This window comes from Carcharodon carcharias, chromosome 14, assembly GCF_017639515.1.
Source record: "Carcharodon carcharias isolate sCarCar2 chromosome 14, sCarCar2.pri, whole genome shotgun sequence".
Taxonomy (NCBI): domain Eukaryota; kingdom Metazoa; phylum Chordata; class Chondrichthyes; order Lamniformes; family Lamnidae; genus Carcharodon; species Carcharodon carcharias.
Window position 1 is genome coordinate 144,053,522 of NC_054480.1, and position 24,712 is coordinate 144,078,233.

The 24,712-nt window shown below is 46.5% G+C and overlaps 1 protein-coding gene across 4 annotated transcripts in view; it reads right to left on the reverse strand.

Annotated features, from left to right (window-relative positions):
- Nucleotides 1-21,537, reverse strand: part of ap3d1 (adaptor related protein complex 3 subunit delta 1) — a 96,599-nt gene extending 75,062 nt beyond the window's left edge. Inside the window, exons 1-2 of one of the 4 annotated variants that reach the window (XM_041204684.1) lie at nucleotides 21,410-21,537; nucleotides 21,082-21,195 (exon numbers count right to left, since the gene is read on the reverse strand). In XM_041204684.1, coding sequence (XP_041060618.1) covers nucleotides 21,082-21,177 — 96 coding nt within the window. In that variant the 5' untranslated portion in view covers nucleotides 21,178-21,195; nucleotides 21,410-21,537. Of the gene's footprint in view, nucleotides 1-1,386; nucleotides 1,482-21,081; nucleotides 21,298-21,409 lie in introns of those variants that run through there. The other 3 variants (XM_041204683.1, XM_041204686.1, XM_041204685.1) reach the window with 3 other exon arrangements.
- Nucleotides 21,538-24,712: the final 3,175 nt, after the last annotated feature.

The window sequence follows — 24,712 nt, forward strand, 5'->3', positions numbered from 1 at the left end:
CACGAAGTGTGGAGAGAAACAGCAGAGGACCTCCCCTTGGGCAGATCTCCACTACCATCAAAAACACACCTGAAACATTTACTAAATACAGGAGACATTTGTCCTTGCACTGTATAACTGCAACTGTGCCTCCCAGCAAGCAGCAGCTTCAGGTGATCTTCAAGAATTATGCATGACACTTAAATATATAACTGAATACAAAGGGGAAAGTTATGTTGCTAAGAAAATCCAGAGCCACTAATTTAATGGTTTAAGAGACAAGATTAATTATGTTTAAATAAAACCTCAAAATCACTTAATTAAAATAATTTAGCATTAAACTCCCAATTTGATGGGTTATTTACACTGCCTAAGTAAAAAATTTTGGCTAATTAAATGCCATCTTTGAATTTCAGATTTTTCACAACTGAATCGTCATGCCAATGTTTGATATAAATCATATCCTCCACTGGTCTTCATAATGTTAAATAAAAAGCATTATACAGCACTTTGCACAGGACATTCCAAAGCACTTTACAGTCAATGAAGTACATTTAAGTGTAGTCACTGGTGTAATCAGGAAAACATGGTAGACAATTTGCACACAGCAAACTTCCACAAATAGCAATGTGACAATGACCAGATTAATTGCTTTTGAGATGTTGATTGAGGGACAAATATTAGCCAGAACATTGGGGTTAACTCCCCAGCTCTTCTGAAATAGTGCCACGGGATCTTTTAGATCTACTTGCAGGCAGACAGGGTCTCAGTTTACCATCAAATATTCCCTGTTCAGGAACCTTAGGAACTTCCCTTTGAGCTAGTACAATTTCTCACCCCACTGCACGACATCCTCCATTCTTCCAACAGACTAATTAATATCTCTGGGCAGCATTTGTTGTCAACTCTGTGCATGCACAGCTCTAGTGTTTTACTCCATTACGTCACTGCGAGCCACAGAGTAGGCATTGGCCTAACCTGTACAGGTTTAGAGCTATTTCTGTAACAATGGAAGAAATTTCTCTAAAAGGGGAAAAAAGTGGAGCCCTATTGGCTGTCAGAGACAGTAAAGGATGACTTTTAAAATATTTACATTTTAGAACAACTGAAACATTTGTGCGGATGTTGAGCTGTTAGCCAGAGATTTACAACTTGTGAAGCAACAAAAAAACTACAGCTTTTAGTGGTGCTGCACCTTGATGTGGAACTGTATGTAGAAAGTAATCTAATACATTTACAGTTTACAGTGATGAATAAGGTGATAAAATTAACTTCTATCACATGAAATCATGTCTCAGGAACCTATCATGGCACAACGGAGTGACATCATTGCATTTCTGCGCATGTGCAATCAGGTATTGGTGGCCACCTTGCATTGGCAGGACAGAGTGCATTTTCTATACTGACCTGGAATCTTTCACTACAAAACTTCCTTCTGAACAGCAAGGCGGGTGCATCCAGACCACAGGCTACCTTAGTTCATGAAGGCAGCTCACCACCACCTTAATGGCAATTAGAGATGGACAATAAATACCAGCCTGGTCAGCAACACCCACATCCCATGAACAAATAATGAAAAATGTATTCGTTTGTCCAAGTTCTAAAATTCCCAGTCTCAAATAAGACATTAAATCAGAACGGATCCAATCGTTTCATCATTTTGAAAACCTCGAATCATATACCTTCCAAGCTTGCTTTCCTGAAAGTAAATTAACCCTTGGGGTTAGCATCATATCTAAAACTAGGTATTATTATTGCCCTCTGCACACTATGCTTCTGTACATGCAGGGACCAAAACTGAACACAGGACTCAAAAGCGTTATTTGTTTTTTTTAAACTTAATGGTGGTGGAATATAACAATTCCCACTACCTTTCTATACATGCACCGCACCGCTTTCACACCTCTTAAAAGGAGGAATCAACTATCAACCTGGTCTCTTCCTTGATCTTCTACTTTTGGTAAGCTTCCCCCTACACAACTTATTAATTCATCAATTTTAATCAGAAACCTGTGCAAGGCACACATGCTCGAGTTTCTTAACCACAACAGCATGATTCTGCTTTTTTCCCTCAAAGACACTGGCCTTACTTCAATCCATTTCCTTACTAAATAGGCCTACAACCTACTGGTTTGGTCTGAATCACTAAACCCACCTGGAGGTTTGTGGCATGAGCAAACTTATGAAATAAATCAACAATATGCTCAACTAAACTATTAATGTCCACAATGACACTAATACAGACGCTTACGGAACACAACTCAAAAATCCCCCACTCAGATTCACTCATAATATACTGCTTAAGAGTACGTACGTATGTACACACAGACACACACACACAGACACACACACACAGACACACACACACAGACACACACACACAGACACACACACACAGACACACACACACAGACACACACACACAGACACACACACACAGACACACACACACAGACACACACACACAGACACACACACACACACAGACACACACACACACTAGAACCTTGCAATAAAAATTCCATCTGACTAGCAAGACAAGAACTTAGGTCGTAAATCTACATTGACAGTTCCGAATAGTTACTGACTCCCCACCACCTCCTTCCTCAAATAAATGAAACCACATAAGCCTTCATTCGCAAGAGGATTTGAGAACATGAAAAGAGAGGTCTTGCTCCAATTTGAGCCTTGATGAAATGGCACCTTGAGTATTATGTACAGTTTTGGTCCCCTTACCTAAGGAAGGACAGACTTCCCATAGAGGGAGTACAACAAAAGGTTCAGACTGATTGCTGGGATGGCAGGACTGTCCAATGAGGAGAGATTTATAAAAATGGGCCTGTGTTCTCGAGTTTAGAGAATGAGATGTGATCTCATTCAAACATTCTTACAGAGCTCGACAGGGTAAATGCAGGAAGGACGTTTGCCCTGGCTTGGGGTTTTTTTTTTGGAGGGGGGGGGGGCAGCATCTAGAACCAGGGGACAGAGTCTCAGAACAAGGGGTAGACAATTTAGGATTTAAATGAGAGGGAATTTTTTCACTCAGGAGGCTGGTGAACCTTTGGAATTCTTTACCCCAAAGGGCTATGGAGGCTCAGTCATTGAGTCATGCTCAAGACAGAAACAGACAGAAGTTTGGATATTAAAAGCTTCAGGGGATATGGGGATAGTGTGGAAGAATGGCTTTGAAATAGATCAGCCATGACCTAGTTGAGGGGTGGAGCATGGTCTAGGGGCCAAATAGCCTGCTCTTTATGTTTCTAATCCCCCTTTCAATTCAATAGAACAAACTGGGCCTTGGAGAAGCCAATGGTTCACAAATAATCCTTTCCTTTAGCACTTCAGACTAAGCAGAATGTGTTTTGGTGGCAATAATCAATTTTAAGCACACTACATAAATTATTTTTGCATTTCCTCAAATTGAAGCAATTCCAGCTGCACACCTATCCTGCAACAGCAGCACGAAGAGCACCCACCCTGCTACAAGTTCCGACACCTGAAACTTGATACGTAGGCACTTCAAGTACCAGTGTGTGCAATGCAGCACTATGATGATCTTTTCCATTGCAAGGGTTAGATTTCTGCCATCCCATGTGTATCTGTGAACAATTCAGTCAGAACCTTTAAATTATACAAGTCACGTTGTTATATGTGGACAACTTCGACACCCCATTTCCCTGAAGGCAAATCAAGTAAAACTATTGGAGTCTAAATTTGTGTCATAGAAATAGTTTCAGTCCTGATTACTCCAGTTAAACATTTAACTGCATTGCAAGAGAAAATATATTACTAATAAGCTTTTATAAAAACATGGTCCCCGAGCACACCACCATCGCAAAGATATATAGTGAGATATGCCCAAGTTTCAAGAATTCAGCTTGTGCATAATATTTAAACCCTGAACAGCTCATCAAATCAAACCACAACACAAAAGCATAATTGCAGAAATCCTTCAAGATAAAATGAACCATTAATGTTGGCTCCTGCTCAAGCCAGTTAAGTAAAATAAGCATTTCTTTTCCTCTTCTGTCTTATGGAGCTTTCATTTATGTTGATGGATGGTCAAACAAGAGGCCGACTTTCAAAATTAAGTGACAGCTTTACTTCAAATCTCTCTCATAACCATTGCTGTGAAACGAAATGGATACTACAGTAACATTAGCATGAGCCAAGGCAACAAAAAAGCTCATGTTGCAGTTGCATGGAGGTGTAACCATGGCATTTAAACCCCTGTGAAATTCAGAGACATATTGTGAGCTACCCATGTCTTTTCAAATGTAAGGCAGGTCACGTTTCAGACATTTATTACAACTCAAACAAAGGCAACATTATTAACCTTTCAAAATTCAGAAAACATTTGATAATGAAAAACAGGATCATTTCTACTTATTGTTCTTTGGCACACAAATTTTGTAACAATTAAGAGTACATGCTATGTTGCAGATTTTGTAATACTTGCAGATGAATGTGCAGCAAGAATCATGTATAATTATATAACTCTAGGCACAATGGTACTACACAGCAACACAGCCAAGTGTTCCTATCCTAAAGAACTCCTAGTTGGGTAGACTGAGAGATACAAAGGACATTGCATTGAGGAAGCACTGATAGGTGCTGAGCAAAGCAACTTATTCAGCAGCCAGCTAAGAAGGTCTCTCTATTTGAGACTTAATTTGGGTGATTTAGATGACCCAAGTTGCTTAAAACAATACCAACAATGTACAAAAAAGTTAATTGTTACATTGCAGGTCAAGAACTAAGTGAATATTTATAAAATTCACCATGCAAAAGAGCCACATATCCTAGAGGAATACACAAACTGCTTGTGCTGTATTACTATGTAAACCCCAGTGCTCAAATTGGATTATAGCAATCTAATAGAGCATCCAGACTTCATTCTAGCAGAAACTCAACCAAGCACTTCAATGGCAGCATTTCAATAAGAAAACAGGAAGAAAATTATGGCAATCGAAGGTTTCCTAATGGATCTTTTAACCCAATTGTCTACACAATGATATTCATTTGTTTTACCTACATGCACTAGCGCAGCACTGTTGGACATTGACAAACAAAAAAAATGCCCTGAAGAATTGATCTCTCTGTTGGTCTAAATAAAATCCAGAGAGCCCTCAAGTCTTGCACTGAATCTTAACATTGCCTTTACATTATTTTCACTAAATATTATCTGCAACAACAGGTTTCCAATAAGCTAGGAAAGGATCCTCTACATTGGGGCTTTTTTCACACTACTGAAGTTCTACTTTGAACAGTACCAATTTATCAAATGAATGCTTGAGTTAAAATATAGTTGCATTCCAAGTCTCCGTTTTGTCAGGGCCCTATTTTTAGATAATTCCTGTACAGTCAGTCATTGATGATCCAGTCAATTGATCCAGTTTAAAATTCCAACATTTAACAAAAAAAATTGGGAGAGGCATAAAGACAAAAACTTGCAACAGGTTTTCACAAATTAAGATAATTTTATGCTGCAAGTTTGAAAACCAAACATTTGATTTCTGCTCTCTCCAAGACAAAGTTAAGACAATGCAAATTATTGTTTTCTTCAACATAACATGAAAGCCACACAAATTCCCTCTATACCTAATGAAAAAATAATTGTTAAACCTTGCCTATACCTTCAATTCCTTTTCTCCCCTCCAGGTAAAAAAGCTCCATCTCACAGACCTATCAAAGACAAACCAACTAACCCATATTGATAGCATAAAAATAAAATCAAAATAGTGCAGATGCTGGAAATCTGAAACAAAAACAGAAAATGCTTGAAAAAGAGGTCTAGCAGCATCCATGGGAAACAGAAGCAAAGTTAACTTTGAGTCCAATATGACTCTCCTTTGGAACCAAGTGCTGTACTTCTATGAGGCATATCTGACTCGAAATGTTAACTCTGCTTATTTCTCCACAGATGCTTCCAGACATGAGTTTTTCCAGCATTTTCTTTATTTATTGCATTTTGATAGCAGTTTTTCTGGGGTCTTGCACCAATTGTCTCTTCTGGAAGCTGAGTTTGTGCTGACACTGCATGATTTGAAAGATCCATGGCATATATACAGAATGGCAACATGCCAGGTATGAAAGGATGTTGGTTCACCATAACCATTCCCCCTATGGAAGGAATCTGGTTGTGATTATGCCATCAAATAGTCACAAGAGAGACAGGAATCTGTCCTCATATCTCCAAAAAAAAAGGATGGAATGGATGTGACAGATGTCTGCAATTATGGTATCTACCCACACAAACAGCTAAGAAATGGAATTCATCCAAGGTGTCACGAATGGGACAAAGACAATATGTGTTCCTCCTAACAAAAACAGGATGAATTTACTAGCTCAATGCCCTAAAAGAAAAAAAGTGTACTCAGAAATTCAAGGTTTTTCTCCTGAGTTTGAATTCATCCAACTGTATTGTCAAACTCAATACAACAAAGTAAATTGTGATATCAGCAGGCAGGAATTCAGCTTCCTCAGATGAGATCACAAGATTTTCTCCAGATATTATTCTGCCACATTTTTAATATACCTTTCGGATAAAAATTCATTTCCTTAGCCAATACAGTTTATATATCCCATTCTTACTGGAAAATTCACAGATCTTGGGTAGGACAGAAAGATAAAGAAAAAAGATGATCAATGATGCTGGTAATAACCAGATGTTGCTGCCTCAAAGACATGCGTCGGACCCACACAGACATACCTGCCTCCCAAGACAAAATTTGATGAAGAAAGCCAGTGACTACGCTGTTGCAGATTTTAATTTTCGACAAAGACACCTGCTGCACTTGATGCTAAGACATGAATGCGTCATCATCCACCACTGACACTTCACTTTATTCAATACAATTTAACAAAAACTCAATATTGTCTAACAGAAGATTCAAGGTAAGATTTTGGATTCAATTCTTTGTCAGGTTGAAATTGCTGATTACCAAATTGCTGTGTAATACTGGGCTTCAACTTCAAACAGAAAATTTGCCGTGCACAGTATGGGTGACAACATGCAATGAGGACTGACTCAACTGTGAAACCCAGAGATCGGTATCTCTTTCTTAAAACCACAACAGATGGTACCTTAAATCTCTACAATTTTAATATTTATCTTGTATATTTTATCCAATTTGGTTAGCATGCTTATCTCCTGCTAATTTTTGTTTTGTGATCAGAGCAGAGCAGGAATTTACGATATAAAAAGGATTCTTAATAAAACAGTTAAGGGACAAAAAAGTCAAATGAATTTTACTAAGAGATTTGAAACTTTAGAATAAAACTGTGATTGTTAAGCTACTCTCATTCACCAAACTGAGGAAAATCTCCTCTACTATTTACTACAAATGCATTTCAGTGTCAATAAATCACAAATCTTATGTATATAATCAAAGGGGAAGTGTTTGTGATAACATCTGCATCACTCCAGATTGTTTTTTAAGCCAATTTAACAACCAGTATTTATATTGCAACTATCCACAGAGAAAAACATTCCTGGTTCTTCAGTGGGCTCAAGAAATATAACTGATGCTAGATCAAAGGGAATATTAGGTCTTGGCAAATTGAGGAGGTTTTAAGGCAAGTGTTAAACAGAGTAGAAGGAGGTGTAGGGGTTTAGTCATGGAATTCCACACTATGGAATCAAGACGCCTGAAGGGATAATTAATGATAGCACAAAGGAAGACATGTTACAAAAGAGTCTAAAATCAGGGTTACAAAATTCAGGCAAGGCTGTAGTGCTGGAGAATGTTACTGGGGTGGAGAGGGGACTTAGGGCTGATAATATTAAATTTGTGCTGCTGGGAGACGAAGTCAAAAATGTAGCTCAGTGAAGATGGGGTAAGTTGGTGAGCAAGGCAGGACATGAGTTTGCAGAGGCTAGTAGTTGACATGGAAGGGGACAAAAGCATGAAAATATACTTTCAATAGCAGGTGTAGAGAATTTGGAGGAGGATATGGTGGTGGAAATAGGTGCTGTTTTGTGATAAAGTCAATGAAAGATCTAACACCAAGACTGCGAGCATTTTGGTTCAGATCACTTCTTGCTTATTTCAGTGGCTTTGATTACCTGACCACTCCCCAAAAAAGGTACAGATAGATAAACAGCTCCCAATCTAAAATAGATTCAGTTAAGACAAATTAAGATGCGCCGGTTTTATCATTAAATAATTTCGCTAAACAACTATTTCTCTTGAATTGATCTTTTGCTTAATTTTGAGTTGTCAAAACGCAAGATCATTTCTATGTTTTCAACTTTTTTCTCTAGTGGACACTACTGAACCAAGTTTTACTCTAAGCTGTATCTAGCTCTCAACCTTCTCAAAATTAGGTTCAATATTCTCCATTAGTTTGAAAATGTGAGCTTCAGTCATAATGGATAGTAAAGAATTGCCCTTCTCTGAACCAATAAGGCTCATTATCTTCAGAAGCCCCGTGGAAACTCTTCACAATAGCTAAAAGGAAATAGATAACACCATGATGTACTTATTCTGATATGTAAAATCTAGGGTGCATAATGGCGACAGCCTTGCTCTCTTTGCCATTATAATTATCAGTCCCACACAATATTAGATTTGTTAACTTATCACTTAAATACATTATTTCAGTACGCACAAATGGGCCCAGACAGTAAGAGACTAGTTTTCAAACCAGAAAGTTTACATCAAGCTTGTTAATGGACACTGCTATAATATCCTTCTTTTGCATTAAATTTTAGCATAACTACGCACAATAGTAACTGTTATTTTTCTCAAAACATCTACTAAATAACATCATTTGGTCCCACTGAACTTAATCTTCTGCCCTTGATCAGGAGTGGCTAGTATTACAATAGAAGGCAGCAGTAATTTAGATATCAAGTTTTCCTCATGATGTAGATCCTAGGCTTTTATTAGAATAAAATGGTGTGAAATTCAAAGCTGTCAGCACCTAATGTCATCTGAGGATTATTGTGCATCATAATGAAGTAATATTAAAAAGTAGACTCTCCTTATAAGTCTATAGCACATCAATTTTGTAGCCGCTGTTTGACAGGCTGTTTTTGGGGGAAATCTGTTAAATTGATTTGAATACTAAGCTGTGGGAATAAGCCAGAGCTCATCATTCAGGATTACTGAACTACTGGGGAAAGCTATCATTTTTGAGCAAGATGTGCTTTGTTCTACAATTATAAATATATCAGGAAAACTAATCAAACTGTGCCTGTAACTATTTTGAGCAATAACATTACAGTCAGAAGCTACTCAATCTAGGCAGAATGATGGCACATTTTTCACTGCTACCAGTTTACTTTAGTTTTTCACCGTTTTCAACAGCGGTTGACAGGGCTCTCAATCGTGTCCGGCCCATCTCCCGCGCATCTGCCCTCACACCTTCCTGTCCCTCCCAGAAACATGATAAGGTCCCCCTTGTCCTCACTTATCACCCCACCAGCCTCCGCATTCAAAAGATCATCCTCCACCATTTTCGCCAATTCCAGCATGATGCCACCACCAAACACATCTTCCCTTCACCCCCCCGGCAGCATTCCGCAGGGATCGTTCCCTCTGGGACACCCTGGTCCACTCCTCCATCGCCCCCTACACCTCAACCCCCTCTCACCGCACCTTCCCATGCAACCTCAGAAGGTGCAACACCTGCCCCTTTGCTTCCCCTCTCCTCACTGTCCAAGGGCCCAAACACTCCTTTCAAGTGAAGCAGCATTTCACTTGCACTTCCCTCAACTTAGAGGAAACTGCATTGGGAGCAACGAATGCAGCAGACTATGTTGGAGAGACCAAACGCAGACTGGGTGACCGCTTTGCAGAACACCTTCAGTCTGTCTGCAAGCATGACCCAGACTTCCCTGTCGCTTGCCATTTCAACACTCCACCCTGCTCTCATGACCACATGTCCATCCTTGGCCTGCTGCATTGTTCCAGTGAAGCTCAACGCAAACTGGAGGAACAGTACCTCATCTTCCGACTGGGCACTTTACAGCCTTCCGGACTGAATATTGAGTTCAACAATTTTAGATCATGAATTCTCTCCTCCATCCCCACCCCCTTTCTGATCCCCCCTTTTTTCCCCCCCAATAACTTATATAGATTTTTCTTTTCCCACCTATTTCCATTATTTTTAAATGTATTTCCATCCATTGTTTTATCTCTACCTTTTAGCCTATTTCGATCCCTTCCCTTCACCCCACCAGGGTTATCTGTACCTTGCTCGTCCTGCTTTCTACCCTTAATTAGCACATTCCTTAGATAATATCACCACCTTCAACACCTCTTTGTCCTTTTGTCTATGACATCTTTTGGTTATCTCCACCTATCACTGGCCCTCTATCCAGCTCCCCCTGTCCCACCGCCCCCCCACCTTAAACCAGCTTATATTTCACCTCTTTTCTATTTTTACTTAGTTCTGTTGAAGAGTTATACGGACTCAAAACGTTAACTGTGTTCCTCTCCGCAGATGCTGCCAGACCTGCTGAGTTTTTCCAGGTATTTTTACTTTGGATTTCCAGCATCTGCAGTTTTTTGCTTTTATCTTACTTTTTCAGTTTGCAAGGTACTGAAGTTATATGAGGCTTTCAGAAGCTAAGCAAATAAGGTGTTCAGTTTTACTTCTCTTTCACCCAATAAATCTGATCTATAAATTTGTAGCCCAAAAATTTCAGTTTCTCAGTGTTACTTATTTGCCCGGGGGGGGTGGAGTTTGGTGTTACTCTGTGTTTTTACTGCATACCAAAACTCAAGTTTACAATTGACATTGCAGCAGTTTAAATCAAGAAATATCTTAACATTATTATAAAAATCTACACCCGATTTATATAACAAACTTTTATATCCTTAAAAAGAAATTGAAAGGTCAAAGTATAAAACTGCTTCATGTCTAAGTCAAGCTTAACTTGCATCCAAGAAAATTTTCACACATCCTTTAATGCCACACAAAAAACTTTCAGCAGGAGACTTGTTAAAACCACTTGCTCATGTGGAAGGCAAATGCCAACATCAACTAGTGGAACCAAATAGTCTGTTTAATGTCGTAACTTCAACATTTCCATACATTCTTAATGCTCGAATCACAGCAACACAGGATGGAGCTGGGAATTTATAATGTACTTTGCAATAATCTTCTCACGCTTATAACTGAAAAGGGCCTCAAAGGTACAGAGTAAATGAATTCTTCCCCGACTCATATGTCCTTATTCAACATGTTTTTGTCCGATTCAACAGTCTCCAGAAATGTTTAACAGGTTCTCAACTTAAAAAAAAACTAAGTTGAAGGGAAAAGGTGAAAATGTGTGAGACTAAGGCTGAGAGAGAGAACAGAGACAATCATGGAAGTGGTTGGGCAACACAAATCTTGACCGTGAACGGGGAAAGTGAATGTGACGTGCTAAAATGCCAAAATATCCAAGTCGATTAAGTTGTCTACACCATCATACACAATTCTTTAAACAAAAATTCAAAAATCGGACTAAACTATGTTATTCCTCTGCATCAGTTAAGGCCTGATATCGCAAGTTTCCAGGAAAATTCCAAGTCTAAAAAAAAGCTTTTAACAAAATCTCAGCTGTTATGTCACATTAAGAAAATTATGTGAAAATTCAGAGTTGTACATTTATCATCCAATAATACCTGTAAAACCCACTCGCAGTAGCTATTTTCATGTTGGCAGAAAAGAATGAGTCACCTCACTGAAATGCACTTCTGGAATTTGGCATATCTGGTTCTGTGTGTTTTTCTAATACTGCTGGTCACATATACAGCCACTTGCAGACTTGTCATTAATATTGAACGAGGTAAAAAATGTTGTAGTGCTGAATGCAAACTAAATACAAATTGATGAAATTATTTTTTCCCCCATAGGCTGCACTGACCATTGATCTCCATGCAGATGATTGCAGAAAAACTCATTCTTCAAATGCTTTTAATGGTTGTTAATTCTCTTTACAAAATAGAGTAAAATTTCTTCAAGTATTTCACCGTAAGGCTTGCACATTACAATAAAAACAAACAGCACATAATGGACATCATACGACATTGAGAAAATGTTGACACTAGTTCAGATATTTTGGGTGCAATATTTCATGCATACTGTATTTCTATACTTGAAATTGAAGTGACTATCAAAAACAGTTTGCATTTATAACCCTGATGCAACGGTCCAGTCTCTGTGATCTCACTCGGTAATAAGAAAAAGGTTAAAGTGCAACTGAAAAATAGCAAGAATAGTCAAGTTACTATTATTATGGCACTATTTAGAATGACCATCAATATTTTGATGTCTATGCCAACAAAACAAGCCATGATTGCAGAAAATACAAAACTTCTTTCAAAATAATATGCTAAAACTTAAATTTTAGGCAACTATACATTCAAATAGTCATTTGGTAGCATAGAACTTGAGTATTGATGAGCAAAAAGAGGTATTTTGTCAAATCTTTTTGTCTTGCACTCATCAGGACAATCCACAAGAATACCAAATGTAAAGGCAACAATTTATACTGTATGAGAGCAGAGTGCTGATTGGTAGAGACATTGCCATGGAAATACACCAGTTGATTGTGACTGACAATTAACTGCCAAGCATTGTTTGCGATTTAAACCAGGCAACTTGACTGACTGGCTCATTCCTCAAGGCTATGCCTTGATCAGCAAATGGCTGTCACTTATTTTGTTTAGCTGAAACAGGTGCAATGTGTGTACATGTTCTTTGTCTCCAAAGAACAGGGCCCAGTGTATTGTGTGTACCTTCCAGTACACAAATGCGCAACGCTGCGAACCCGATTGACTATTTTAAATTGGTCATCGGCGTAATTCTTAGCACGCTGAGGATTATTTAGCAAGTGCTGTCCAATCACAGAATCATATCTAAATGTTGTAACCGCTGTTTTGAGTTTTGCAAGCATAGGCTAGTTGGGTACGGTCTGTATCTTGCTCGTTGCGAACAGTGGAAGGGGCAAGCTATTTGAAACATCCCAAAGAGCGGCAGATTGTATGGCCTACATACATAACATCACACTAGCACTAAAATTCATATAACGCATTATTCATTTGTGAGATGGGTAGAACATCTTTTTGGCTTGACAGCAGCATCCCATTAGTGGCGAATACCACTCATGTTGCTACTGCGTAGTAGCAGTGTGCAACAGTTATCTGTTGCTCAAATTTTCACGACACCTTGCCCTTCCAGAGTAATCAGAGGTAGACTGGTCACTCTTCAGGGGCGAAAGTGACAGCCTCAGGCCCGTTTATGAGTTTGTGTGATATGAACTGCACACAGGGCAGCAAATGGCTATTTTGGCAACTTCATAAATAGGACCCAAGCCATTTGCTCACCATGCAAGCTTGATGCTGAATAGGGGACAAAGGCATTTTGCGAGATTATGGCTACCATTATCAGATCATTTCTTACTGTATATCACGCAAACTCATCAACAGGCCTAAGGCCGTCACTTTCAGCCCTGAAAAGTGCCCAGTCTACCTCATTACTTTGGAAGAGCAAGGTATCTCAAAAACCGAGTAACGGGTGAAACTAGCTGTTCCACACTGCTACTTTCCAGTAGCAACGCAAGTGGTATTCACCACTAACAGGATGCTGCCATCAAACCAAAAAGATGTTCTGCCTGTCGCACAAATGAGTAAGGTGGTATATGAATTTCAGTGCCGGTGAGATGCTAGGTATGTAGGCCATACATCTCAAAGACTGAGGATTGTATCAAACAGCACGTCTCTTCCACTGTTCACAATGGTCATGCTACAGGCTATACCCAACCAGGCTATGCTTACAAAGCTCAAAACAGTGTCCAACATTAGATGTTATTCTGTGATTGGACAGCACTTGCTAATTATTCCTCAGTGTACCATGAATTACGCTGATAACCAATTTAAGATAGTCAGGCGGGCTCAGTGTGGCACATTTACATGTGCTGAAAGCTACATATATTCATACACTGGGCCCAGCTCTTTGCAGACAGAAAGAACATGTATGTACACACACTGCCTGTTTCAGGTAAACAAAATAAGTGACAGCCCTTTGCTGGTCAAGGCACTGTCCGGAGGAAAAGAACCAGAGTCAAACTGTCTGGTTTAAATTTCAAATAATGTTCGGCAGTTAACTGTCAGTCACAATCAATCAGTGCATTCTCCATGGCAACGTGTCCATCAGAGACCACTTGCCAACCAATATGCACTCTTCTCATACAGTATACATTGCTTTTTCCTTTACATTTGGTATTCTTGCAAATTGTCCTGATGTTTGCAAAATGAAAAGCTTTCACAAAAAAGAGTCTGTCCAACAAAACTATACATATATACACACACACACACACACACAAATAGCACTGAATCTCAAAGCTAACTGACTACCGTTTCTTTCACTTCTACTTCCAAGTTTTACTTCCCTAGTTTTGAGTACACTAGGTTTCAGAAAATGGAATCCCAGAAAGTTGCTCAGCAGAAATCACATTGTCATTCTGGAGCAAGACTCAACCACAATAGGCCTGGCGTTGGAGCCAAATTGCAAAATAATAAATTGCCTTACCCACAAAGAAAATATAGAACACACCAGAAAACACAGAAGACTTCATACATAAGTATAATTTTAGAGGTTAATCTGTAATCAATATGAAAATTCAGCACACAAGGGCACTGGATTTGCTTTAGAAATCTAACATTGAACTCTAAATATATCAGGTCATCACATCAGTGTGAAAGTTTGGTTGTTCAGACATCAGAACAACTAAATAAGAGAGGTGTTACTGAACTCCTTTGCCTTGTGTGTTAAAATTGCAGATCACAAGTTCGAAACAGATCTTTTTAAGCAGAATTCCTTCCCAAATCTTTTCATGAACAGGGATGGGTTTTCACAGCCACAGGTTTTTCAGGTATTCCAAATCACAATTAGGGTTTTGATACACCAGCAGAAGTTTCTTCAGCCTCAATTTTGAAGTTAACCAGCATTCAACATTAGGTGTTTCCTCTGCTTAAGTGGGACAGATTCTGATCACTCAGTAACCTGCATTGCAGTTTTTTTTTTTAAAAACACAGACCAGTCAATACAGTTCTCGGGATACACCTGCTGTCCTGCACTCAAAGGGTAGCAGATTACTGTAGATGGTGTACAGCAAAGGGGACATGAAACCATCTAAGGGAAAGAACTGTACTACTCAGATTTAAAATGCATTTGATGAATGAGAGCGCCAATCTGGCTATTACCACTTTTGCAACTACAGAAACTGTAGCATAACTGCAGCCCTAGAATATATCAATAAACAATACTTGCAGACAACACTGGGAGTCATGTCAATTAAGTTTAAATGGTTGGCAATATAATGTAAGATGATGCAATTGCACACTCCCTGTTCAGAGTAGAATTTCGTGCTACAGTTGGTGATATGCAGTCTGCAAAGGACCATAGAACCACAGAATTTCACCAGTGGAGTTCCACAGAGTTTGAGCTTTGCCGGAGCAATCCAAAACCAATTCCACGGCCCTTTCCTTTCTCATTATCCTTGTAATTCCATCTGCTTCATAGAACCCATGGGTCCATGGAACTTTACAAAGTTTAAATGCATAGTCCCAATAATTTGCCTATTTCAATTTGTGGCATATATTCACAAAATGAGGTAAACACACCAAAAGCAGCTCTTTCCAAACCTCAGGGCCACAAATTTGAAACAGGATACACCAGCAAGTAAGTGCTATTAGGATTGAATTGCTTAGACTTCATGCTGGGTAAGCAGGACTTGAGGCTCAAAAGCTGCAGCTGAATAACCCTGCTGCAGGTGACTTTACCACTTCTGGATTATGCAACCACTGAGATGAACTTAACTACTCAAAATACAAAGCAATTTCATCAGGAGTTATGATTGGAAATTTATATATCAAATTATTGTTGACAATTCAATTTTAATTTGGACTACAACATATTGATTTTCCTAAAACATTTTGTATTAATGTATTCTGACTTGAGCTATCCAATTGTATTATATTGCCTGCAAATGATTGTTGTTCTGCTATTTAATAAATTAACATAAACAGCAACTCTGGAAAGACCAAAAGTCCACTATTCTTTCTCTTGCACTTTCCAACAAACTTCATTACCTATATGCTGCTAAATGCGCGCTCTTTTTAGCATTCACATATCTTTTCTCAAACTCTAAATAAATTCACAAATCCCTAACTCCCAAATAGGATTTCCTTGCACTAGTACGGAATATTATAGCATCTTGCACAACCACCAGATATTTTAAAGTGCTTTACAGCCAACGAAGTACTTTAGAAGTGCTGTTACTATTGTAAATGCGACAGCCAATTTGTGCACAGTAAGCTCCCACAAACAATGTGACAATGAATTGACAACTATGATGTTGATTGAGGGATAAATATTGGCCAGGGCACCAGGGGTAAACATCCCATCACCCCCTCCCTCCCTTCCAGCTTTTCTAATGCCACCCAAGCAGACAGATGGGACCTCTGTTTAACATCACATCTGAAAGATGGGGCTTCCAATAGCACAGTACTACCTCAGTATGACAATGGAGTGTCAACCTTGATTTTTGTGCTCAAATTCTGGAATGGGACTTGAACCCTGAATCTTCTGAGGCATCTTCTGAGAGAGGTACCAACTGAACAATGGCTGGCACTGTATAAACATACAAGACAAAAAAAACACCAGCAAGCAAGCTTGTCCAATCCCAACATGCACACCATTAAACCGATCCCATCCCTCCCTCTACATCCCTCTCACACAATCTAGGGAGAAAAAAGTATGGGAAAACTATGGGAACTTGTTCTAAAAGGCTGAAACCAATTAGCATTTCTTAAAGAATAGATAGGTTCAATCATAGCTACACTGTTCTAATTTTAAAAAATTTTGAACTCGACATACAATGAGTGTGAATAGATTATATTCTTTGAAATTTGTGTGCTTTTGTCAAATGGCACAAAGGCTTAAAATTTTAAAATATTCCATTCACTATTTTCAAAACAACAAAACATTTGATCTTAAAACTGAAATACAAACTCAGTAATGGTAGAGTGAGCACAAGGTAGCTCAAGTATAGCTGTGCTCAACTTACTTCATTGAGCTCAGGTGAACAGCAGCTCATTGTTTGAAGTGGGTGTTTTTAGGCAGGTACAGAAAGTTTATTTTAATAGCCATTCCATTGTCTGCTGCAGTATAAAGTGAATAACCAGATTAATCTCAGAATTACCTGGAAAAACTCAGCAGGTCTGGCAGCATCGGCGGAGAAGAAAAGAGTTGACGTTTCGAGTCCTCATGACCCTTCAACAGAACTAGGTGAATCCAAGGAGAGGGGTGAAATATAAGCTGGTTTAAGGTGGGGTGGGGGGGGGGGGGGGGGGGGGGGGGGGGGGGGGGGAGAGGAGAAGTGGAGGGGGGTGTTAGGATAGGAGCAGATCATCAAAAGATGTCACAGACAAAAGAACAAAAGAACACAGAGGTGTTGAAGTTGGTGATATTATCTAAATGAATGTGCTAATTAAGAATGGATGGTAGGGCACTCAAAGTATAGCTCTAGTGGGGGTGGGGGAGCATAAAAGATTTAAAAATAATGGAAATAGGTGGGAAAAGAAAAATCTATATAAATTATTGGAAAACAAAAGGAAGGGGGAAGAAACAGAAAGGGGGTGGGGATGGAGGAGGGAGTTCACTCAGTTCTGTTGAAGGGTCATGAGGACTCGAAACGTCAACTCTTTTCTTCTCCGCCGATGCTGCCAGACCTTCTGAGTTTTTCTAGGTAATTCTGTTTTTGTTTTGGATTTCCAGCATCTGCAGTTTTTTGTTTTTAACCAGATTAATCTGACTGTTGGCCGGAGGAATGCAAAAAAGAACAGGGGCAGGTATAGTACCAGGATACAAGGAATAAACATGAGCAATTCAAATAATTTCACTTGTGGGACCAGTAAATACTCATTTCATGCTTATCCACCAGTCTGTAACCAGGATATCAGTAAGGGCTTTACAACTCTATCAAATGAACTATATTCTGGAGAGTATTCATTTTTATTATTATACTCAACACTGTCAACAGAAAAAAAAAGCAAATTGAAATGCATGCACAAAAACTCAAGATTACAACAATTCACCATGACTTGGATGCTCTTCAACATCCTATTTACACATGGAAAGTACTGCAAACCCAAAGCACACATACTTGCATTACTGGGTAAGCAATGAGCTTGAGAGCGAAGTCAGAAGTTGAACACACATGTCCCTTGACTATCAGCTTACCAAGCGCCCCAGTGCATCAGCTGATAGACCAAAACACACTTGGACCCTGAGTTGTCAGCTGCCATATATATATATATATAAAAAATGAATATTACTTTCGGGGAGGGAGTGAAGAGAGAGAGAGAGAGAGAGAGAATGGGCGAGTATTTTTTTTAAAAAAACAATCGCCTTGTGCATTTTCCAAAAGAAAAAAGAGAGAATTTATATTTTGATAAGGAAAGTAAATGAGTGCCAAAGCAAAAAAAGAGGAAAGGCGGGCTAAGGAGAGGAATGAAGACCAGGAACAGAGTCCCTGACAGCAGCAGCCGGCCCAGTTTCCAGGCGGAAACTAACTATCTCGGAGGGAGAGGCCGGTTCGCCCCGTGGCTCTCACGGTTAGGCCTCGGCTGGATGCGGGTTTAATTTGCTGTGACTTTTCTGGTGTTTCTTTGCCCGCCCCCCCCCCCGCCACTCCTGGACCGGGGGGGGGGGGGGGGCGGAGGTTGAGGGGGGGGGTGGTGGGGATGGGGGAGAGGGGTGGGGATGGTGAGGGGGGTGGGGATGTGGTGAGGGGGGGTGGGGATGGGGGAGAGGGGGGGTGGGGATGTGGTGAGGGGGGGTGGGGATGTGGTGAGGGGGGGTGGGGATGTGGTGAGGGGGGGTGGGGATGTGGTGAGGGGGGGTGGGGATGTGGTGAGGGGGGGTGGGGATGTGGTGAGGGGGGGTGGGGATGTGGTGAGGGGGGGTGGGGATGTGGTGAGGGGGGGTGGGGATGTGGTGAGGGGGGGGGTGGGCTGGGGGAGAGAGGGAAGGGGGGAGGTTGTGGGGGTGTGTGGTGGGGAGGGATGGGGGAGAGAGGGAAGGGGGGGAGGTTGAGGGGGGAAGGGGGGGATGTGGAGGTTGGGGGGGTGTGGTGGGGGGATGGGGGAGAGAGGGAAGAGGGGGATGGGGGAGAGAGGGAAGGGGGGGATGGAGGAGAGAGGGAAGGGGGGGATGGGGGAGAGAGGGAAGGGGGGGATGGGGGAGAGAGGGAAGGGGGGATGGGGGAAAGGGGGAAGGGGGGATGGGGGAGAGGGGGAAGGGGGGGATGGGGGAGAGGGGGAAGGGGGGGATGGGGGAGAGGGGGAAGGGGGAGAGGGGGAGACGGGAGGGGGGATGGGGGAGACGGGAGGGGGGAAGGGGGAGACGGGGGGGATGGGGGAGAGGGGGGGGATGGGGGAGAGGGGGGGGATGGGGGAGAGGGGGGGGATGGGGGAGAGGGGGGGGATGGGGGAGAGGGGGGGATGGGGGAGAGGGGGGGATGGGGGAGAGGGGGGGATGGGGGATGGGGGAAGGGGGGAAGGGGGATGGGGGAAGGGGGAAGGGGGAGAGGGGAAGGGGGAGAGGGGGAAGGGGGAGAGGGGGAAGGGGGAGAGGGGGAAGGGGGGAGACGGGGGAAGGGGGGAGAGGGGGGAAGGGGGAGAGGGGGGAAGGGGGAGAGGGGGAAGGGGGGAGAGGGGGGAGAGGGGGGAGAGGGGGGGAAGGGGGGAGAGGGGGGGGAAGGGGGGGAGAGGGGGGGAAGGGGGGGAGAGGGGGAAGGGGGGGATGGGGGGGTTGGAGGAGAGGGTGGAGGGGTTGGAGGAGAGGGGGAGGGGGGGGTTGGAGGGGGTGGGGATGGAGGAGAGGGGGAAGGGGGAGAGGGGAAGGGGGAGAGGGGGAAGGTGGGGGATGGGGGAGAGGGGGAAGGTGGGGGATGGGGGAGAGGGGGAAGGGGGGGATGGGGGAGAGGGGAAGGGGGGGATGGGGGAGAGGGGAAGGGGGGGATGGGGGGAGAGGGGAAGGGGGGCGATGGGGGAGAGGGGGAAGGGGGGGGATGGGGAAGGGGGGATGGGGGGGTTGGAGGTGGGGGGGTTGGAGGGGTTGGAGGGGGTGGGGATGGGGGAGAGGGGGGATGGGGGAGAGGGGGGATGGGGGAGAGGGGGGATGGGGGAGAGGGGGGATGGGGGAGAGGGGGAAGTGGGGGAGAGGGGGAAGTGGGGGAGAGGGGAAGTGGGGGAGAGGGGGAAGTGGGGGATGGGGGGGTTGGAGGTGGGGGGGTTGGAGGGGGTGGGGATGGGGAGAGGGGGAAGGGGGGGATGGGGGAGAGGGGGGATGGGGGAGAGGGGGGATGGGGGAGAGGGGGAAGTGGGGGATGGGGGGGTTGGAGGTGGAGGGGTTGGAGGGGGTGGGGATGGGGGAGAGGGGGAAGGGGGAGGGGGGAAGGGGGGGAAGGGGGAGGGGGGGATGGGGGAGAGGGGGAAGGGGGGGGGATGGGGGAGAGGGGGAAGGGGGGGGGATGGGGGAGAGGGGGAAGGGGGGGGAAGGGGGAGGGGGGAAGGGGGAGGGGGGAAGGGGGGGATGGGGGAGAGGGGGAGATGGGGGAGGGGGAAGGGGGAGGGGGGAAGGGGGGGGAAGGGGGGGGATGGGGGAGAGGGGGGGATGGGGGAGAGGGGGAAGGGGGGGAAGGGGGAGGGGGGAAGTGGGGGGGATGGGGGAGAGGGGGAAGGGGGGGGATGGGGGAGAGGGGGGGGATGGGGGAGAGGGGGGGGATGGGGGAGAGGGGGGGGATGGGGGAGAGGGGGGGGATGGGGGAGAGGGGGAAGGGGGGGATGGGGGAGAGGGGGAAGGGGGAGAGGGGGAAGGGGGAAGGGGGGGATGGGGGAGATGGGGAAGGAGGGGGAGGGGGGGGGGATGGGGGAGAGGGGGAAGGAGGGGGAGGGGGGGGGATGGGGGAGAGGGGGAAGGGGGGAAGGGGGAGGGGGGGGGATGGGGGAGAGGGGGAAGGGGGGGGATGGGGGAGAGGGGGGGGAGATGCGGTGATGGCCGCAGCAAAGCTCGAAAGGGGGGGGACGAAAAACTCACCTCGTCATCCTTGTGGTTCCTGATGCCACGTACAAGATCCTGCAAATTCTTGTCGAACATTCGGTCAATGCTGCCCTTCACGATTTTCAGAGCCATGTTCGGGCCGCCTCCCTCCTGCTTTTATATATAAAGAGTGTGTGTGTTATAAATCCGTCTCCCTTTCACCGGCCGCCGACGCTGCGAAACATGCCAGCTTCTTCCTCAATAGCTGCGTTTCTGAGGGAGGGAGGGAGGAGAATAAAAGGGGTGGGGGTGGGGGTGGGGGCCGTGCGCTGTCCCGTCCCGTCCTGTCCCGTCCTGTCCCGCGCCCCCGGGGCCCGCTCTTCACCTCCTCACAGGCTCCGGGTAACCAGAGAAAATGGCGGCGGCGGCGGCAGCGGCGGTGGCCGGGCTGGAGTCAGGTGACCGACTGCGGGACTGGGAGGGGGAGGGAATGGGATGTGGGATATGGGGAGGGGGAGGAGATGAGGGGAGGGGAGGAGATGAGGGGAGGGGAGGGGGAGGAGATGAGGGGAGGGGAGGGGGAGGAGGGGAGGGGGAGGAGATGAGGGGAGGGGAGGGGGAGGAGGGGAGGGGGAGGAGATGAGGGGAGGGGAGGGGAGGGGGAGGAGGGGAGGGGGAGGGATGGAGATGGGGAGGGGGGAGGGATGGAGATGGGGAGGGGGAGGAGATGAGGGGAGGGGAGGGGGGGGGGAGGAGATGAGGGGGAGGAGATGAGGGGAGGGGAGGGGAGGGGGAGGAGATGAGGGGGAGGAGATGAGGGGAGGGGAGGGGAGGGGGAGGAGATGAGGGGAGGGGAGGGGGAGGAGGGGAGGGGAGGGGGAGGAGATGAGGGGAGGGGGAGGAGATGAGGGGAGGGGAGGGGGAGGAGATGAGGGGAGGGGAGGGGGAGGAGATGAGGGGAGGGGAGGAGATGAGGGGAGGGGAGGGGAGGGGAGGAGGGGAGGGGGAGGGGGAGGAGATGAGGGGAGGGGAGGGGGAGGAGATGAGGGGAGGGGAGGGGGAGGAGGGGAGGGGGAGGAGATGAGGGGAGGGGAGGGGGAGGAGGGGAGGGGGAGGGATGGAGATGGGGAGGGGGAGGGATGGAGATGGGGAGGGGGAGGAGATGAGGGGAGGGGAGGGGGAGGAGATGAGGGGGAGGAGATGAGGGGAGGGGAGGGGAGGGGGAGGGGAGGGGAGGGGGAGGAGATGAGGGGGAGGAGATGAGGGGAGGGGAGGGGAGGGGGAGGAGATGAGGGGAGGGGAGGGGGAGGAGGGGAGGGGAGGGGGAGGAGGGGAGGGGGAGGGGGAGGAGATGAGGGGAGGGGGAGGAGATGAGGGGAGGGGAGGGGGAGGAGATGAGGGGAGGGGAGGGGGAGGAGATGAGGGGAGGGGAGGAGATGAGGGGAGGGGAGGGGAGGGGAGGAGGGGAGGGGGAGGGGGAGGAGATGAGGGGAGGGGGAGGAGATGAGGGGAGGGGAGGGGGAGGAGATGAGGGGAGGAGATGAGGGGAGGGGGAGGAGATGGGGAGGGGATGAGGGGAGGGGAGGGGGAGGAAGGGAGGGGGAGGAGATGAGGGGAGGGGAGGGGGAGGAGGGGAGGGGGAGGAGATGAGGGGAGGGGAGGGGGAGGAGGGGAGGGGGAGGGATGGAGATGGGGAGGGGGAGGAGATGAGGGGAGGGGAGGGGGAGGGATGGAGATGGGGAGGGGGAGGAGATGAGGGGAGGGGGAGGAGATGAGGGGAGGGGAGGGGGAGGAGATGAGGGGAGGGGAGGAGATGAGGGGAGGGGGAGGAGATGGGGAGGGGGAGGAGATGAGGGGAGGGGAGGGGGAGGAAGGGAGGGGGAGGAGATGAGGGGAGGGGAGGGGGAGGAGGGGAGGGGGAGGAGGGGAGGGGGAGGAGATGAGGGGAGGGGAGGGGGAGGAGGGGAGGGGGAGGGATGGAGATGGGGAGGGGGAGGAGATGAGGGGAGGGGAGGGGGAGGGATGGAGATGGGGAGGGGGAGGAGATGAGGGGAGGGGGAGGAGATGAGGGGAGGGGAGGGGGAGGAGATGAGGGGAGGGGAGGGGAGGGGGAGGAGGGGAGGGGGAGGGATGGAGATGGGGAGGGGGAGGAGATGAGGGGAGGGGAGGGGGAGGAGATGAGGGGAGGGGAGGGGGAGGAGATGAGGAGAGGGGAGGAGATGAGGAGAGGGGAGGAGATGAGGGGAGGGGGAGGAGATGAGTGGAGGGGAGGGGAGGAGATGAGGAGAGGGGAGGAGATGAGGGGAGGGGGAGGAGATGAGGAGAGGGGAGGAGATGAGGGGAGGGGGAGGAGATGAGGGGAGGGGGAGGAGATGAGGGGAGGGGAGGGGAGGGGGAGGAGGGGAGGGGGAGGGATGGAGATGGGGAGGGGGAGGAGATGAGGGGAGGGGAGGGGGAGGAGATGAGGGGAGGGGAGGGGGAGGAGATGAGGGGAGGGGAGGGGGAGGAGGGGAGGGGGAGGGATGGAGATGGGGAGGGGGAGGAGATGAGGGGAGGGGAGGGGGAGGAGGGGAGGGGGAGGGATGGAGATGGGGAGGGGGAGGAGATGAGGGGAGGGGGAGGAGATGAGGGGAGGGGAGGGGGAGGAGATGAGGGGAGGGGAGGGGAGGGGGAGGAGGGGAGGGGGAGGGATGGAGATGGGGAGGGGGAGGAGATGAGGGGAGGGGAGGGGGAGGAGATGAGGGGAGGGGAGGGGGAGGAGATGAGGAGAGGGGAGGAGATGAGGAGAGGGGAGGAGATGAGGGGAGGGGGAGGAGATGAGGGGAGGGGAGGGGGAGGAGATGAGGAGAGGGGAGGAGATGAGGGGAGGGGGAGGAGATGAGGAGAGGGGAGGAGATGAGGGGAGGGGGAGGAGATGAGGGGAGGGGGAGGAGATGAGGGGAGGGGGAGGAGATGAGGGGAGGGGAGGGGAGGGGGAGGAGGGGAGGGGGAGGAGATGGGGGAGGGATGGAGATGGGGGAGGGATGGAGATGGGGAGGGGGAGGAGATGGGGGAGGGATGGAGATGGGGAGGGGGAGGAGATGGGGGAGGGATGGATATGGGGAGGGGGAGGAGAGGGGAAGGGGATGGGGAACAGGAGAGGGAGGGGGGAGGGAATATGGGGAGGGGGAGAGGGGTGGGGGAGAGGGAATGGGATACAGGGAGGGGAATGGGAGGAGTGAGAGGGGGAGGAGAATGGGATACAGGGAGGGGGAGGGGATGGGGCCAGACTCCCTCATCCATCAGCACAGAGCACCCTGAGAGCCTAATTGCCCACCCACTTTTTCATTATTATTTGTTTACCTTCACACACAATCTTCCTTTCTCTCCAAGCTTCCTTTCTTACATTGGCCACATGAGGTCCCTGTGTTGGTTCTTTTTTCTGCTTTATCTTTTTCTTGGGCTTGGTTTGTGGCGCTAAATTGGGACATGCCAAACTGAGCTGGGACAGTTGATCAATGTGCTGGGACTGAGATTTATGATGAACCGGTCAAGTGTATCACACACTGATTCTCAAATCTTAAAGTCTCGCGTTTCTCATCGACCCAGGTTTTGTGGGAGTAATGACAGCGAAGAAGCATTTGCCCTTATTACACCTCTGAAACCAAAAGGAACCTCTTGTGGAGGTACATGTAGAGTTAACGTGGAA